At 38.6% G+C, this 19,823-nt stretch overlaps 1 protein-coding gene across 1 annotated transcript in view; it reads left to right on the top strand.

Moving 5' to 3' along the window:
• The window catches only part of LOC121369123 (leukotriene A-4 hydrolase-like), a 45,919-nt gene that overhangs the window by 2,505 nt on the left and 23,591 nt on the right, over positions 1–19,823 (top strand). The window contains exons 2-8 of the mRNA XM_041493986.1: positions 5,972–6,111; positions 8,532–8,643; positions 10,699–10,767; positions 11,683–11,837; positions 15,940–16,012; positions 17,291–17,431; positions 18,610–18,704. Coding sequence (XP_041349920.1) covers positions 5,972–6,111; positions 8,532–8,643; positions 10,699–10,767; positions 11,683–11,837; positions 15,940–16,012; positions 17,291–17,431; positions 18,610–18,704 — 785 coding nt within the window. The remainder of the gene's footprint in view (positions 1–5,971; positions 6,112–8,531; positions 8,644–10,698; positions 10,768–11,682; positions 11,838–15,939; positions 16,013–17,290; positions 17,432–18,609; positions 18,705–19,823) is intronic.

The following is a 19,823-nucleotide window of genomic DNA, read 5'->3' as shown; positions in this document are numbered from 1 at the left end:
ACAACAGAAATGACTTGATAGTATAATAAACCATTTAACTAAATATATTTCAATTTGCATCAGTATAATGAAATGGAGTTATAGTATTATTTTCTTTTAAAAAATCCAAAGAAAAAATGCATATTATTAGGCCTATTGGTAGGATACGTTCGAGCAAAAACTACCACTCACGATACCCAAGTGATAATTTTCTTTTCTTTGGGACTACGTAATTGGTCAGTTTTGTGATTTTAGATGGGAAAGTCTACTTAATTAAGGGTTTTACAGAATTACTTACAGTAATAAAGCAGGATGGCTGGTAATGTCCATTACGATTTGAGGTTATCATACAATACCCTGTGATCTTAATAAAAGAGGCACGTCTTTTTAGTGTGTCTAGACACAGTGTCTGGGGACCGTCTAAATATACACGTGCCAATCCGGAACCACAGGTACAGGTTACGAAAAAAAAGGACCAGTTAACCAAGAAAACACTGACTATTATTTCAGTATGTGGGTTAATTTATGTACAAAACGTAATAGTTATTTCAACACTTTGACAATGGTGGTTTATTTTGTATTGAAAAATAAACCACGTATACACATTGCTGTGTTAATGGGATGGATATTATTACAGAACATTGCGATGCATCCGCAAAAATCAGGTATGTTTTGTTTCTTCAGTTCGAAGCATAATTCCTGACGTGACACGTTGGGTATTATGTAACCACTAGCTTGCCAGAGGGCGTATTGAATACATATATATAACGGGCGTAGCCATTTTGTACCATCCCAGTGAATAATTCACTGGGATGGTACAAAATGGCTGTGCTCGTTATATATAATAGCCGTCACATTTAACCGTTTTATTAATTAACTATACGATTATACTTGTTGATATTAAGCAGTAATGTGGATTATGTATCGTTGAATGTGCACACCAGTCCAAAAGCCTTGCTTTAGCATTCCTTTAACGTCATTGTGACCTTTTTTCTGTTACTTTTTTCCAGCCATAATCTAGGAAAAAAAGTCACAGGTAAAAAAGTCATAGAAAAAAAACCCCCACTGGAAAAAAAGTCTCAACTTTTAATTAAAAAATATATTAGGCAATGAAAGACAGATCAAACACATTTTGTCACTGAGAGTGTTTGTCAATGTTCTTTGTTTTCAATGTTACAGATCTCGGTGGTGTCGTGGGTAGGCCATCGGTCTACAGGCTGGTAGGTACTGGGTCTGGATCCCAGTCGAGGCATGGGATTTTTAACCGTTTGATTAATTAACTATACTTGTTGATATTAAGCAATAATGTGCATTATGTATCATTGAATATGCATATCAGTCCAAAAGCCTTGCTTTAGCATTCCTTTAGAAAACCTTTTCAAAAACAAAGTGCACAAATGAGGAAAAGACAAAAAGGTCTCAGGGCTTCCCATGGCTAGTGATATTCAATGTTGGGCTAGTAAATAACTACTATTGCCATGCCCGACGGCTAGTGAAATTTGTTTGTCAAATGCTGCAGTTAAGTCTGTTTTGTAAATTATATGAATATCCTGGTACCTACCACCACCCAATGTTAGTGTTATTAAGCTCTATCGCCTTCTTTAGGTGACATATCTGATTATTACTATTAATTAGTAAAATTGTATTAAAGTAAAGTAGGGCTAGTGAATTTTTAATCGTGGCTAGTAAATAAAAAAAATACTGATCCCATGCGGCCATGGCTAGTAAATTTTATAAAAATTCTAGAAGCTCTGGGTCTACATCAAAATATTTTTAGACATGGGGAAATTTATACATGACCGCCATTTTGCACTGTGCACACTATATTATATGCCATATAATATGTTAATAATATGGCATTTAATATTAAATAAACAACAGTTTTACTCTCGAGTGCCAAATAAACGTATTAAATTTGTGAAAACATATTTTGGTGTCTACGCTTATTCAGCACCCTACGTTTAATTACATCTAAAAAAAAATGTAACTTTCTACGCTAATTCGGCACCCAACGCTTATTACAATTCTTAATTTATCAAATGCTTAGGTCTCACTACACAGATGACTTCCGGGTGAGAGTTCATTCATCATGGTCCACTATAGTTCCTAATTGTGACACATGTTATGGTTCACATATTCACTTCTAGGAAATGGTGAAGAATTAAAACAATATGTATGTTTAATGGTAAGCCTTCTGGCTGTATTTTGCCCATGTTATTTTGTAATATTGTGCATCGACCTTTTGGGACATGGGTATATAGCGCAAGTGACAGCCGGAGTGAATCGGTTAATGTACCACCTGTTCAGACCGGTACTACAGTCAGATGCGGTCCTATAGCAAAAAACTGAGACGGAAATGTTCTCAAGTTTGGAGTGAAAATAAATGCTTATATAATGTATGTTCGCAATGGTGTAAGTTGTTTGTGCCAACGAGAACCCTTTCTATGGGCAATCTTCGCTTGAAGTTGGGCAGTTTAACATGGGTTTCAATGGCAGATGACATCTGTGTAGTGAGACCGTACAAGTTACATATAGCCTCTATTAGGCGTAATGATTTTCCGCGAATCGCGGACGCAAATCTTAAACGGAATTTACAATTTTCCGAGTTGTCAAATAAAATGCCAACTTTTGTGGTCAGATAATACATTTATTTATTTATTAATATACATACATTGCTTTTCTGCTTAATTGATCATTTGAACCATTAAGTCTTAAGGCACAAACCATTGTTGGCCGCCATTTTGTTTTTATCGCTCGGCTCGGTTCGGTTTTATTCGGTTGGGTAAATTCCTAGGATGCGTTCGATTGAGTGCTCGCCTGTAAATCGATGCAACAGTTCATGCAAGCACTTTATATAAATTAATCAATTACACTTCAACACTTCATCTTTTCACCAAACATTGAAGACGGGGGTACCGAATTCTTAATGGTAAATATGACTTTTTGTTAAGCTATGTATACTAGAGTAGATAAAGTACAGTTCCTTTAGAATAAGGGGAACTGGCCCAAACTTTATCTACATTCTTTTCTCTTTTTATATATATATTTTTTTACATTACAAATTCCATTCATTTTAATTACAAATTCCACTCAACCTTTTTTTTTCACTTGCAAATAGAGTTTATTAGAAATTGGCGAGAAAAATGAGGCAGAGTTACATCCCCTAACCGCGTCCCAGTTCCGGCACGTTCTGCTAACACTAATAGCTGGCATGGCCGATGACCACAGTTGTTTGTGAATCTTCAGCTGAGATTTATGCATGCCAGCACCTGGCATCATAAGTGTCCCCACCTATGCTTTAAAAATAAAGAATGATACAGGTAAAAATTAAGTTGATGAAATTATGTTTTGTTATAATTGACCATGTGTTAAATATATGAGATGAATCTAGCGAGCTGTCATCCACCCTGATTGTTTTGGGTTTTTTGCATGGAACTTTAGGATTTTTTTTCAAAACTGCAATCTCGCCTCACATTAATTATCATAATTTCATTTAAATGTACAAACACACTTACAGTTTTAATTAATTGTGTGTGACAGTGACACAGTTGTAACAGTTACATAATAGAAACATATGTTTATAGTGAACACATTTTTTCATACTATGGAATTTACTACAAGTTATTTATTTCTGAGCCGCTTGTTTTCTAAATTACATGTACACATGTACACACAACAATAGTATATTTTTGTTATTTCCAAAACACTTATTTTTATTTTTACGTCAAACCAAATTGTTTTCATTACTAGTACATTTTAGCTAAATTTCCATACCATATGCTAATTCCGCACTCTACTCTTATTGTTGTTTTTTTTAATTTCCACACCCTATGCTAATTCCGCACCCTACTTTTAATTGATTTTAGAAAATTTTCCAGGCCTTATGCTTATTCAGCCCCTATGTTTATTAGGCACTCGAGAGTACACCACTGTCATTGTTAAAGTTTCGTCTGCTTTGCAGATTCATTGCATAATAATTTTGGTGACGTCACGTGACACACGTCACTCTTGAAAACAATAGCCCTGTCAACATTAGACTTCGACATGCATTTAATCTCTTCACAGCAGAAAATGGCATGAATATTAACATTTGTGAAAAGTGAACCAGGTCAAACATTATTTCATCAAATCGATAGTTCATTACAATGTGCGTATGCAGAAACCATTTCCCGTTAATAGGCCGGTTCATGGTCACTCAGGACAGCACATACCACAGCCTTTGATATACCTGTTGTGGGAAAGTGGATATCCCCAAACAACAATGTGGGACATAATACTATATAGTATTATATGTCTAGGGTACAACATTTTTAGAGGGCAGCAAAATCTTCACAAAAATATGTGTGGGTTTTTTTTTGCCATGCTATATAAAACTTCCAGGGTTGAAAGTTAGCAGTTGCATGTGGCGACCTTTATTTGCTACGGGCGACTAAGAATTTTACAAAGGTAGTCCGTTGGACGACCATCGATTGTAGGGTCTGGCGAGTACGGTACCACTTGAAAAAGAAACACACTGAAACTGAATCGATTGTGACAAAACACACTACAGATCTGGCAGCAGAAGACATAGAACCTGTTCTATATTTTTACAGCACCAAAATAATGAATAAAGATAACAGGTTTCTGATACAGGTTTTAAGTCAATTGATGGAACATCCAAGGTAATCTGAATGACAAAACTGTAATACATGATCAGGGCTGTATCTGCACAAAGCAGAGTTGAATGAGCATTTGGCGAAATAGTGGAAGATTCCATGGATCTCTATCTAGTGCCTTGTGTATAGGAGAAAAGCCACTCCTGAGGAAATCATTCACTCTAAATGTCACCCCTCTTACATCACCACAAAGTTTATTCCATCCCTCTTGCATCGCCACAAAGAGGACTGCCAGTTCCAGACTAGTTCAGTAAAGCATGCAGTTCTACCTTTAGTCTCTTTGTACTGTATTATCTTTTATTTTTTTAGAGACAATGCAAGTCAAGCAGTATACCTTGGCTGTTCTAGCATTTTGCCTTCAACCTGTATTTAATGGTACTTTGTAAAGTAACATTTTTATTTATACTGGATTTCTTTTTCAATTTTTTAATATTTGAGTTGGTAATGGTTCAAGATGTATTAATGTGTTTTTATATGAATTTTAACTTGATTCATTATGAAGTTAAACGTCAATTCATCGTTTTTCTTTTGATACATTTAATTTCATTTCAACTTATTTTGTGCTTATATCCAATTAAGTTTCAAGCATGCTGCCATAGGCATACACCTCAGCTATCTGGGCTGTCTGTCCAGGGCAGTGGGTTAGTAATTATTTGGTTAGTGGTTAGTGAGAGAGAAGAGGGTGTAGTGGTCTTACACCTACCCATTGAGCCCTTAAAAACTCACTCTGGGTTGGAGCTGGTACCAAGCTGGGAACCCTGTATACCTACCAGTCTGTAGTCCGATGGCTTAACCACTGCACCACCGAGGCCGGTCTTTTGATACAAACGGATTATATACGGTGAGCACATGGATATTATTAAAAAAACCCAATCTAGTTTTGATTTTGGCCGTGCAGTCAAATTTCAACGTGATAATTTGAGGGCTAGTTGAATGGGAGAAGGGCCAGTAAGATTTTTTTAACTGGCCCTGCTGGTGACCATGATTTTCATGTTAATCTTCAACCCTAACCTTCACATTTCCACTAAGTAGTAGAATCTACATTTTATGCCAGATTCATTCTTCCCTACCACACCTCCTCATGCTCATCTGCATATCCATAAAACTAATTAGCTTCTATTAATCTAATCTGTGGTAGTTTATACTATACATACTAATTTCGAATACATGTATAGTGCATTGAGTGATTGTTTTGGAGATGTGTGTGTGTGTGTGGGGGTGGGTCTGCTAAGAAATATTAATGGCCAAGCGACACAAATATGTCTCTGCCTACCCCCACCTGTTACCCGGTGTGCTAATTTCTAATGATTAAAATAAAAATTATTTCTTTTTTCCAGATTTTGGACACCCGAGATCTGACCATTTCTCGTATTGTAGACCGGGCTACCATTTCAGTGCTTCCTTTTACACTTGGAGAACCTACAGGACCCTTCGGCTCAAAGCTTGAAATAACCTTGCCAACTTCTTCAGACAAACAGTTAGTGTATTATAGTGGCACAATACAAATGTTACGCAAATCAGTTACGTCATGACCTGTAAATGTTCAGAAATTAAAACTTGCAAACTTCATGATTACAGGAACTTATTATACAGTTGACTGTTGTCATTTCGAGACCCTAAAGTTTGACTAGTATTCTGACAAATGTTTTAGACTGATTTTTAGATACTTGGTGCACAACAAACCAGTAGACAATGTTATATTGCAACAGTTGTACATGTAACTTGCGACCAGTCTAAACTAAATGCTCAATATAGAGTTGAGCCAAAAGTTTTAAAGAAATGTGCACGGACTGCTGGGGGCGGCTAAATTATCTACTGTTATTTTATCTCCAAAGGAATATAACCGGCCTCGGTGGCGTCGTGGCAGGCCATCGGTCTACAGGCTGGTAGGTACTGGGTTCGCATCCCAGTCGAGGCATGGGATTTTTAATTCAGATACCGACTCCAAACCCTGAGTGAGTGCTCCGCAAGGCTCAATGGGTAGGTGTAAACCACTTGCACCGACCAGTGATCCATAACTGGTTCAACAAAGGCAATGGTTTGTGCTATCCTGCCTGTGGGAAGCGAAATAAAAGATCCCTTGCTGCCAATCGGAAGAGTAGCCCATGTAGTGGCGACAGTGGGTTTCCTCTCAAAATCTGTGTGGTCCTTAACCATATGTCTGACGCCATATAACCGTAAATAAAATGTGTTGAGTGCGTCGTGAAATAAAACACTTCTTTCTTTCTTTCTCCAAAGGAATATATACACATGTATTAGACATAATATTTTACAAATGTTGAAAATGGTTTTTAACATAAACAGGAATCCAAAAGTTTAAATAAAAAAAAATGTTACAAAATGTTGCACGTGACAGCAAATCGAAAGAAGTGACTGTTAATTTTTAAAAAAAATTTCGTATAATTGTAGATTTATTTATTTATATTTTTTTGAACTACTTGCCACAAAGATCGCACAAAGTAATTTTTAGTGGCCTGAATCTAAAAACCTTTGGCAAATGTGTTGTAAACTATACATTTAGTTTACCAGATCCACATTTTGTGATGACATGTACATCAGTGTTTCCAGACACTTTAGATTTCAGTTCCTGCTGCATCATGTTTACAACTCAGTGAGCACCTTGCTATATTTGTAAATCAGGGCAAGTGACCTTTTTGAATTCGGATTGTACATGTAGTAGTTACTGATTGCCTTAAAGGCATATTGTCACAGACCACTGACCTATTTAATGGTCTAACAAAGTATTACCTGAACAATAATAATTTGATTTGTCCCTAAATGTACTTTATTCAACCATCTTCATAACCACCATACTCCATTTATTAATGACATTTTGTAAAAATAATTGAATTATGACAATGATCCATAATTCAAAAACTAAAATTGCCGAGAGGGATGGCATGGATTTCACTCCATCATGGTTCAGTTAAGGTGATGCGATAGCTAGATTTGGTTTCCAACAATTAATGTAATTTTTATTTATTATAAATTTTTAGAGAAATATGGTCCTTAAATCCGTGACAGTATGCCTTTAAGTACTAACACAGAAAAAGTGAATTAATGCGGTCCTTCACATCTGAGGTGTGCACACCCAAGAAAATAATTTCATCTCAGGAGTGGGTTCTTTTTATAGTCAACTTCAACTACATGAAAATTAGTGGCAGGCAACTGGCCTTGATGATGTCGTGGTTAGGCCATCGGACATACGGCTGGTAGGTGCAGTGTTGGCAGCCTGGTACAGGCTCCCACCCAGAGCGAGTTTTAACAACTCAATGGATAGGTGTAAGACCACTACACCCTCTTCCTTTCACTAACCACTAACAACTAACCCACTGTCCTGGACAGACATCCCAGACAGCTGACATGTGTGCCCAGGAGAGCATGCTTGAATCTTAAATGGATATAAGTACAAAAATAATTTAAAAGAAAGAAAGAAAGAAAGTAGTGTGCATTCTTCTGGTTATTTGAATAGAAGCTGGTTAAACTCCAGCTTGCTCCAGAAGTTGATATATTTAAAGTTTAAGTTATTGTTGTTATGTAAGTTGGTATCATTTACATTTATGTTTGTGTTATTCAAAATGTCCTTACATGTATGTCAAAGTTACAATTTGGCAAACTAAGTCAAAATTACTCAAAAAGCTCCAATTCTTTTTTGATGAACCGTTCCAAATGATGCGCCCAGGGTCGAGATGTAGCCCAGTGGTAAAGTGCTCGCTTGATGCGTGGTCTGTTTGGGATTGATCGCCGTCAGTGGGCCCATACTGATTACATTTTGTGATAACCTGTACTGGTCAGTGTTGTACATACTAGTATAATTCTGATTGTAATAATTACATGTACTAAGTACCTTGCCAAAAAGTAGATAACTGACTCTATATTAACCTTTTTTTGTTCTAGAGTGACCATCAGTATTGAATACAGCACATCTGAAACAAGTACAGCTCTTCAGTGGCTCAGACCAGAGCAGACGGCAGGAAAGAGACAGCCATATTTGTTTAGTCAGTGTCAGGTCAGTAGTGATTTTATTCCATATTATCACAGGCCTCGGATAATTGAAAATTTGCTTAATAGAGGATACTCCCCGAGTGCAGCAGTGGAATAGTCCATTGTTATTTTTTATGTGTGCAGCTAAGCGGGGGGGGGGGGGGGGGGGGGGGGCGGCAATATATCCGGAAAGCATTATAGAAACTTAAAAAAAATTATCTTCTTAACCGTTTAAGGAGTTTTAGACTATTAACTACTCAGTTGCCCCCCAAACAAAAAATCCTAGGTATGGCCCTGGCATGCGTTAGCTTATAGCTTTTGATAACACTGAAAGATAGACTTGGACAAGGCAATTATGTCCCAGAATAAATTTAATAAAGATAATTAAATATGATTAGTTTTTACTGTATTTTGTATGTCACCGTTGAACCACCATATTTTAAGTTAATATTAGTTATTATTGCTATTTATTTATGTTAAAAAATAATTTAAAAACTTATAAAAACTGCAACTAACCGCATCACTGGCATTGTTTTCAACAGAGAGATTACTAGTTGTCAATTAGTTCATTGTTAAGGTCACTCAACAGTTAAAGCTGTCAGTCTATGTTATAGCAAGTGGCTTGCTCTATATAAGAAATAAACATTTTTCTTTTTCACTTGACTAGGCTACATCAAGAAACAGCCAGCCAGAGTGAAATTGACAGTGTTACAATGTTTTAATCTGAATGAATGAATGAATGTTTAACGACACCCCAGCACGAAAAATACATCAGCTATTGGGTGTCAAACTATGGTAATGCAAATAAATAAAGTGATGATCAACATCAATATAAAAATTCAAGGTTTAAACAAAAACAGTGTAAAGAACTGTGCAAAAATACAAATACAAATATCACAGAATTTTACGGACACCGAATTTTACTCTAAACTTCAATTTGTGCTGTATTGGCCATTCTCAAAGAGAATGTTACACCCCTGCACCACGGTGAGGTTACAGCACGCGCAGGGGTGTTTTAATCTGTTAAACTGCATTGATGGAGGGTGGGGTGGGGGACTTTTGATTTCATGTTATTACATTTGAGTTGAATGGTTTGTATGGGGGGGGGGGGTGCAGTGAGGGCGGGCACAGGCCTGGCTTATATCATGTTAATAATTTTATTTATTATTCATGATTAAATATTTAAATTTTCTAATTAATTGAATGAAATAAGCAAAATAAACACTATGCTTCCTATATTTGATACTGATGATACTGTGTTCAATTCACTGGACTACTTATATCTGTTTTGTCCATCACGTGACCTGTACAAATACATTCGAAGAACGTTTTGTCAGTTTCTCATGCATTCTGCTTTCCTTTTGACCGGATCTTGTCCATTACTCATACGGTAATGTCCGTTACAATGGCCGGTAATTGTCCTGTACTCGTCCGGTGATTGTGCGTTTTATCTGCTAAATATCGGGTGTTCTTCCATTCGAAGGGCCTCGAGCAGCAACGGAGACGACTTTCACCACCGGATACTTTTCTTTCACTCTGTCGGACGTCCGTTAACACTATTCAGCAAGGTGTGACAGTAGCTTACGATAGACTGTCCACAAGGCATTTGTAAAGTTTACTGTTGGTTATAATCTGGATAATCGGGTATTCTGGTTATTAGAATAAATTTGACATACACTGGGCCTATGCAATTAACCTTTCAAGTTTGACAGTTGTATTATTTGCTTTACTCTTTATACTTAGCAGATTCCATTAATAAATGCCAGACAGCTGTCACAGAGTTCAAGATCAAAAATTTGGGACAGTATCCCAGTTGGATACTAACATTTCAAAATCTGGTATCCCACCTGGGAATGTAGTATCCCACTTAAATGAAATTTATAAATAACAGTGTAACAAACTTGGATGACACTGTTCTAGTTCCCTGCCTATTGCTACTGTGGGATACTGGGTTCTTGAAGTCTGGAATCCAGAATTAAAATCTGGTATCCCCGGGATATTGGGATACCGTTAATCTCGAACACTGCTGTCATATATATTTGTTTTTAACCTTTTAAACCATTTTTAAACTTTGTTTCAGGCTATTCATGCCAGAAGTCTGGTACCATGTCAAGACACTCCATATGTCAAGTTTCCATACACCGCCAAGGTAATACAAATAATGTAAAAAGGTCAGGTTTCCATAGTGATACAAATATTTGAGCGCTATAGCCAGTGGTGTAGCGTGGGTTGCCAGTGCCTGGGGCAAGGCAAGTATTGCACCCCTTAACCAATGGACCGTTAGCACTCCCCAGGTCCCTTCCACCAGTCCAGAATTTTGCACCCAGGGTAGCCGCCCCGCCCATGGTACGCCACTGGCTATAACTAATGTTCCAAACAAGAACATTTTATTTAATTATTTAGGTTTAGTCATTAAAAAGGCTATTATAGAATTTGAAACATCTTATGATGGCAACAATTCAGGACAGTCTGATTAAAGATGTACAGAATTAGGGATTGCTATTGACGTACCCATTAAGATGCTCGCCTTACATTAGAAAACAATAAAATTAGGGATTGCTATTGACGTACCCATTAAGGTGATCGCCATACATTAGAAAACAATAAATTAATAGGATACAGAGGATTAAGTATGTACGCGGCAAACAAATTTAGTAGTATCTGTATTAACAATAATATGCAAGAACTTTTTGACAGTTTTCAATTGTTCTGATAATTTCTCTTCTTTTGATGTGCACTGCCAACCACCTTCTTTGTACTTACCCGATGCCACACTTGTCAAGGATCATTTTGCACTCGGATCCAGTCATCCACTGTAGACACGTGGTAAATATTGTGTACAAAGATGAATTCATGGTCATCGCCATCTTTGTCACTAAATATAGAAATGTCTATATGTACACAGTGTCCATGTTACAGGTTGTAGCCTTAGCTGATGAGGGCTGCCTAGGCCTATCTACACAGCAGTTGTATTTCTTTGAGGAAAAGCCAGTGTAAAGCCAGAACACCCTATCTAAACTTTCCCATGCATTGCACAGGTTACATCTGGTTTAATTATATTTAGGTGACTGCTCCAGAGGAAGTAACCGTGTTAATGAGCGCCTTGAGGAAAGATCCCGTCCGACATCCTAATAAACGCACGACCACCCATGAGTTTGAACAGAAGATTCCCATTCCCAGCTATCTGATAGCTATCGTGGCTGGTGACATAGAGAGCAGGTGGGTAGACCACAGATTCCCAACCACAGATTCCCATATCCAGCTATCTGATAGCTATAGTGGCTGGTGACATAGATAGCAGGTGGATAGACCACAGATTCCCATATCCAGCTATCTGATGGCTATAGTGGCTGGTGACATAGAGAGCAGGTGGGTAGACCACATACCCAGGTATCTGATGGCTATAGTGGCTGGTGACATAGAGAGCAGGTGGGTAGGCCACAGATTCCCATATCCAGCTATCTGATAGCTATAGTGGCTGGTGATATAGAGAGAAGGTAGACCACAGATTCCCAACCACAGATTCCCATATGCAGCTATCTGATAGCATAGTGTCTGGTGACATAGAGAGCATGTGGGTAGACCACAGATTCCCATATGCAGCTATCTGATAGCTATAGTGGCTGGTGACAGAGAGCAGGTGGGTAGACCACAGATTCCCATACCCAGCTATCTGATAGCTATAGTGGCTGGTGACATAGAGAGCAGGTGGGTAGACCACAGATTCCCATACCCAGCTATCTGATAGCATAGTGGCTGGTGACATAGGGAACATGTGGGTAGACCACAGATTCCCATACCCAGCTATCTGATAGCTATAGTGGCTGGTGACATAGAGAGCAGGTGGGTAGACCACAGATTCCCATACCCAGCTATCTGATAGCATAGTGGCTGGTGACATAGGGAACATGTGGGTAGACCACAGATTCCCATACCCAGCTATCTGATAGCTATAGTGGCTGGTGACATAGAGAGCAGGTGGGTAGACCACAGATTCCCATACCCAGCTATCTGATAGCATAGTGGCTGGTGACATAGAGAGCAGGTGGGTAGACCACAGATTCCCATACCCAGCTATCTGATAGCTATAGTGTCTGGTGACATAGAGAGCATGTGGGTAGACCACAGATTCCCATATCCAGCTATCTGATAGCTATAGTGGCTGGTGACATAGAGAGCAGGTGGGTAGACCACACACCCAGCTATCTGATAGCTATAGTGGCTGGTGACATAGAGAGCAGGTGGGTAGGCCACAGATTCCCATATCCAGCTATCTGATAGCTATAGTGGCTGGTGACATAGAGAGCAGGTGGGTAGACCACAGATTCCCATACCCAGCTATCTGATAGCTATAGTGGCTGGTGACATAGGGAACATGTGGGTAGACCACAGATTCCCATACCCAGCTATCTGATAGCTATAGTGGCTGGTGACATAGAGAGCAGGTGGGTAGACCACAGATTCCCATACCCAGCTATCTGATAGCTATAGTGGCTGGTGACATAGAGAGCAGGTGGGTAGACCACAGATTCCCATACCCAGCTATCTGATAGCTATAGTGGCTGGTGACATAGGGAACATGTGGGTAGACCACAGATTCCCATATCCAGCTATCTGATAGCTATAGTGGCTGGTGACATAGAGAGCAGGTGGGTAGACCACAGATTCCCATATCCAGCTATCTGATAGCTATAGTGGCTGGTGACATGGAGAGCAGGTGGGTAGACCACAGATTCTCATATCCAGCTATCTGATAGCTATAGTGGCTGGTGACATAGAGAGCAGGTGGGTAGACCACAGATTCCCATATCCAGCTATCTGATAGCTATAGTGGCTGGTGACATGGAGAGCAGGTGGGTAGACCACAGATTCTCATATCCAGCTATCTGATAGCTATAGTGGCTGGTGACATAGAGAGCAGGTGGGTAGACCACAGATTCCCAACCACAGATTCCCATATCCAGCTATCTGATAGCTATAGTGGCTGGTGACATAGAGAGCAGGTGGGTAGGCCACACACCCAGCTATCTGATAGCTATAGTGTCTGGTGACATAGAGAGCATGTGGGTAGACCACAGATTCCCATATCCAGCTATCTGATAGCTATAGTGGCTGGTGACATAGAGAGCAGGTGGGTAGACCACACACCCAGCTATCTGATAGCTATAGTGGCTGGTGACATAGAGAGCAGGTGGGTAGGCCACAGATTCCCATATCCAGCTATCTGATAGCTATAGTGGCTGGTGACATAGAGAGCAGGTGGGTAGACCACAGATTCCCATATCCAGCTATCTGATAGCTATAGTGGCTGGTGACATAGAGAGCAGGTGGGTAGTCCACAGGTTCCCATACCCAGCTATCTGATAGCTATAGTGGCTGGTGACATAGAGAGCAGGTGGGTAGGCCACAGATTCCCATATCCAGCTATCTGATAGCTATAGTGGCTGGTGACATAGAGAGCAGGTGGGTAGACCACAGATTCCCATACCCAGCTATCTGATAGCTATAGTGGCTGGTGACATAGAGAGCAGGTGGGTAGGCCACAGATTCCCATACCCAGCTATCTGATAGCTATAGTGGCTGGTGACATAGAGAGCAGGTGGGTAGGCCACAGATTCCCATACCCAGCTATCTGATAGCTATAGTGGCTGGTGACATAGAGAGCAGGTGGGTAGTCCACAGGTTCCCATACCCAGCTATCTGATAGCTATAGTGGCTGGTGACATAGAGAGCAGGTGAGTAGACCACAGGTTCCCATATCCAGCTATCTGATAGCTATAGTGGCTGGTGACATAGAGAACTGGACCCATATTCACGAAAAGGTGTAAAGTTACGTCTACAACTAGCACTTACATGTACGTCTGCTGTAGATTTACGTTTACATGCAAGAAGCACCTTATTCTCAAAGATGGTCATAAAAGTAACTTAGTTGGACGTAAATCTACGATTTAACTCTCTCACCCGACAAATAAAAAAAAACCCATTAGAAATGATGGCTACCGGGTAAATAACAAATGCGCAAAACGCAATTTCGTTTGTTGTCTGCTAACAACAACATTGTGAAGGGCGAACCATGGCATGTTGGTATTGGTGAGGATCCGCATTTTGGTACGAAATTTAGAACATTCTTAAAAAATGTCCTGAGTTAAATAATTTCCTATTTATTACCCATAATCGATCTTAATTTATACCACTCATCTCGTTTCATTGACATTCCTGTAAGGTTGTGCGCCAATTGATGACGTCATTGTGTGACATCAAAAGTGTTATGTCCCACATGGCATTCTAGTGGGACGTATCACTTTGATGTGTACCAAGACATTTTTAACCATATGGGTAATAATTATATTTACGTTCAACTTTACACATAACTTACATTTACGTTGTTTTGTAAATCGCTCTTCAGTCGTAGGTTTACGTGTAAAAACTAGACGTACGATGTTTTGTGAATATGGGTCCAGGTGGCTGGTGATACCGAGAGCAGATTTTAATATTAACTTAATGCGCTTTTAATGTTTTAGCCTTAGTTTGTTAGCCACATATCAGTTTTGTAGCTCTTGTTTTTTCATAAATGTTTAAGATAATTTTTACAAAGTAGACTGGATTTAATCTGAAATACTTAAAATACATTGAGGTAACCCATTTTGTTTTTACTTAACCCATTATGACTGTGTACATGTAAATTATAGTCTAAATGTAATGCACAAATGAAAATTGGGTTACACAAAACTAGGCTTGTGTTAGTGATGCACAAACAAATCCATTGTTCTTTCAGCAGCGTTTCTGCCAGAGGGTAAAACGGGTATGGCACCATACCCAAATATTTTTGGAGATATTTTTTTTTTAAGTTAACCTTTGACAAAATTAATTACACTTATCATTACTGTATGATATTCTTAACCCTAACCCTAAACTTGACCCATTTTCTTTCTAGGGGAGGCTCCCCCATATCCACTGTTGACTGTGGTTGAATTCAATTCCATAGTGCCATACTCAAAAATTTCTTTCTAGCAGAAACACTGTTTTTCAAAGACCTGTTTGTAATATTTTTTTACAACATACTGAGAATATGCTAAACATTTGTTTATTTTTGTACTGTGACATTATCTGACACTCATTAATTTACCCTTTCTCCTTTCTGAACATCCCTAAAGCCAAAAATTCAATTCCAAAGTTTTGTGCAATTCTTTATGCAATATCTGTGTTGTCCTTAATGTGTCTGATGCCATATAACTGTAAAAATATAAAAATTTGTTGAGTGCGTCTTTAATTAAAACATTTCCTTCCTTCCTTCCTTCATTCTTTTTGTTCAATTCTTCAGAGATATTGGTCCACGGTCCAAGGTTTGGTCTGAAAAGGAATTAGTGGATATGGCTGCTTATGAATTTGCTGAGGTAAGTAGTATTACATGTTACTCCTAATAAAAATTATACCTCACCATGGTTTTGCTTATGACATATCATTTATGAAAATCCTAAAATTAAAACTTGAAAACTGCATTAGCATTATTGACTATAATTTGTACCCCAAGACTGATAAATCAAAGGCTGTGGTATCTGCTGTGCACATATTCTTCGGAGGAAGCTTGTTACATGTATCCATTAATCGCAAGGAATCGTTTGTATACACTTTCCAATAGAAAGGACAGCACATACCATGGGGTACTGGTTGGGCTGGTAAAAAACCCAGTGGGTCCACTAAGGAGGTTTGATCCTATGATCCAAGCACCATAGATCAGTACTCTACCAACTGAGCTAAATCCTGTTTCTTCCCTTAATATCTACACACACCGGCCTTGGTGGCATTGCGGCTAAGCCATCGGACTACAGGCTGGTAGGTACAGGGTTCACAGCCTGGTACCGGCTCCAACCCAGAGCGAGTTCTTAAGGGCTCAGTGGGTAGGTGTAAGGCCACTACACCCTCTTCTCTCTCACTAACCACTAACCAACAAACAAGTAACCCACTGTCCTGGACAGACAGCCCAAATAGCTGAAGTATGTGGCCAGGACAGCGTGCTTGACCCTTAATTGGATATAAGCACGAAAGTAAGTTGAAATGAAATGAAATATCTTAGTTCAGCATTTAATAGTAGCTTGGGTGGTGGGATGGAATCCCTCGGTAGGCCCTTTCTTTGATTGGGGTTTTCCCGTCCCAACTAATGTTCTGCTGTATATGAAAAACTGGTATTTGATGCCCTGTTTGTGGGATAGTGCATTTAAAACATTAGATCCTATCTGATAGAAAAATGTAATAGGTTTGCTCTAACACTATATGTTAGTATCAAATGTACATCAGTGTTCTCTAGTGGTGTTAGACAAAACAAACTTTAACTTTAGTAGTAGCTGATTAATAGAGATTGTTATACGATCTTTGTTATTCATATTATTATTGTTGTTTTTTTCTTTTTGAATAACAAGATCCAACTCAAAATGTTTCAGCCACAACTAGAAGGAGACTACAAAATGACGTCATATTTCAAATGTACAGTCTGAGCTAGGACTGGAGAAGCAACGTCATGTTATGACATCACCTTCCAAAAATTACGTCATCACACTTGTTATTACACGTATGCTTCGTATGATTATTATTAACTTGGTTATGTTGAACCATATCGATAATAAATCAATTTACTAGTGTGTTGTAAAAACATTTCTCTCTCTAATGTGTTTCAGACAGAACAGATGCTGCAGACTGCTGAGGCGATGCTGGGGCCGTATGTCTGGGGTCACTATGACCTGCTGGTACTGCCGCCATCTTTCCCATACGGTGGAATGGAAAACCCATGCTTGACATTTGTCACACCAACTTTATTGGTATGTACCTTATTAGTAAGTGGAGAAGGATGTAGCCCAGTGGTAAAACGCACGCCTGATGCGCGTTCGGTCTAGGATCGATCCCTGTCGGTGGACCTATTGGGCTATTTCTTGTTCCAGCCAGTGCTCCACGACTGGTGTAACAAAGGCCGTGGTATGTACTATCCTGTCTGTGGGATAGTGCATATAAAAGATCCGTTGCTGCTAATCGATAAGAGTAGACCATGAAGTGGTGACAGCAGGTTACCTCTCAATATCTGTGTGGTCCTTAACCATATGTCTGACGCCATATAACCATCAATAAAATGTGTTGAGTGCGTCATTAAATAAAACATTTCCTTCCTTCCTTCCTTCCTTCCTTCTTCCTTATTAGTAACTGAAGCACATTTTGCTTACAGTATCTTAATTTGGAAAAAAGCAAGAGTAAAATGTCATTCATTTTTTATTATTGATTAAAAAAAAAAAAAAAAATCCCTTTTAGTGCTTTATACAATATAATATTGAAAAAATAAAACACAGTACTGGTTTATCCTCTACTAAAATCCGTGGATATTGTTAAAGCAAATAATATATATATATATCTTTTTTAAAGAATGGCTTTGTAATAAACTGGCCTCTTGAAATTATCCTGGATAGCCATTGCTCTTGGTGTATAAATTAACAGAAATTTTGAGTAAGTAAATTAGCAGTATTGGCATATGGCGAGGTGAACAGTTTTTCACCCACGCTGAAATCATTTTGCAATAAAGGACTGATATATGTACATATTTAGTGTGGTTACTTGTAGCTAACTTATTCTTGTTTAATTGTCAGGCAAAAGGACTGATATATGTACATATTTAGTGTGGTTACTTGTAGCTAATTTATTCTTGTCTAATTGTCAGACAAAATGACTGATATATGTACATATTTAGTGTGGTTACTTGTAGATAATTTATTGTTGTCTAATTGTCAGACAAAAGGACTGATATATGTACATATTTAGTGTGGTTACTTGTAGATAATTTATTGTTGTTTAATTGTCAGACATAAGGACTGATATATATATATATATATACATATTTAGAGTGGTTACTTGTAGCTAATTTATTCTTGTTTAATTGTCAGGCAAAAGATCTGATATATGTACATATTTAGTGTGGTTACTTGTAGCTAATTTATTCTTGTTTAAATATCAGGCTAAAGATCGATCCCTGGCTAACGTTGTAGCTCACGAGATTTCACACAGTTGGACTGGAAACCTCGTCACCAACAACTCCTGTGAACACTTCTGGTACCTAGTATTTTTTATTTTCGAACAAGTTTGCTTTGCTTTCAACTTATTTCCATGCTTATATCCAATTAAGGTTCAAGCACATTGTCTTGGACACACAGCTCAGCTATCTGGGATATCTGTCCAGGACAGTGGGTTAGTTGTTAGTCGTTAATGAGAGAGAAGAGGGTGTAGTGGTCTTACACCTACCCACAGAGTCGTTAAAACTTGCTCTGGGTGGGAGCCGGTACCGGGCTGCGAACCCTGTACCTCCCAGCCTTATGTCGGATGGTTTAACCACGACACCTAGTGCATAGTTCATGAACCAGTCCAGTCACGGGTTACACTACAAAGCAGAATGTTTAACCAATCCTATTATAGATTACATTACAATGCAGAATTTTTAATATAATAGGTTACACTGATGTGTGAAGTACATGTACATCAACCAGTTGTGCAGTATGTTACATGACAGTCTAGGTGTCTCATTCTGATTGAGGGGAACATATTGTATGCAGCTGTTTGTCATAACACTGTCATAAAGCTGTCGACCCTAGTTTTCTAGGTTTACAGAGTATTAGTAGATTGCACCAAAGTCATGGCGATAAACATTGTGCCCAAAATATGTATGTTCAAAATAATCACACCCAAATTAAGTCCGGATACATGTATGTCATACAGTACCAACAACATGGTCAAAATGATCGCACCCAAATTAAGTGCGGATACATGAATGTCATACAGTACCAACAACATGGTCAAAATGATCGCACCCAAATTAAGTCCGGATACATGTATGTCATACAGTACCAACAACATGGTCAAAATGATCACACCCAAATTAAGTGCGGATACATGTATGTCATACAGTACCAACAACATGGTCATACAGTACCAACAACATGGTCAAAATGATCACCCCCAAATTAAGTGTGGATACATGTATGTCATACAGTACCAACAACATGGTCAAAATGATCACCCCCAAATTAAGTGCGGATACATGTATGTCATACAGTACCAACAACATGGTCAAAATGATCACACCCAAATTAAGTCCGGATACATGTATGTCATACAGTACCAACAACATGGTCAAAATGATCACACCCAAATTAAGTCCGGATACATGTATGTCAT

The sequence above is a fragment of the Gigantopelta aegis genome, chromosome 3 (genome assembly GCF_016097555.1).
Source record: "Gigantopelta aegis isolate Gae_Host chromosome 3, Gae_host_genome, whole genome shotgun sequence".
Taxonomy (NCBI): domain Eukaryota; kingdom Metazoa; phylum Mollusca; class Gastropoda; order Neomphalida; family Peltospiridae; genus Gigantopelta; species Gigantopelta aegis.
The sequence above is the reverse complement of the archived record's forward strand: the minus strand, read 5'-3'. Positions and strand labels throughout refer to the sequence as shown.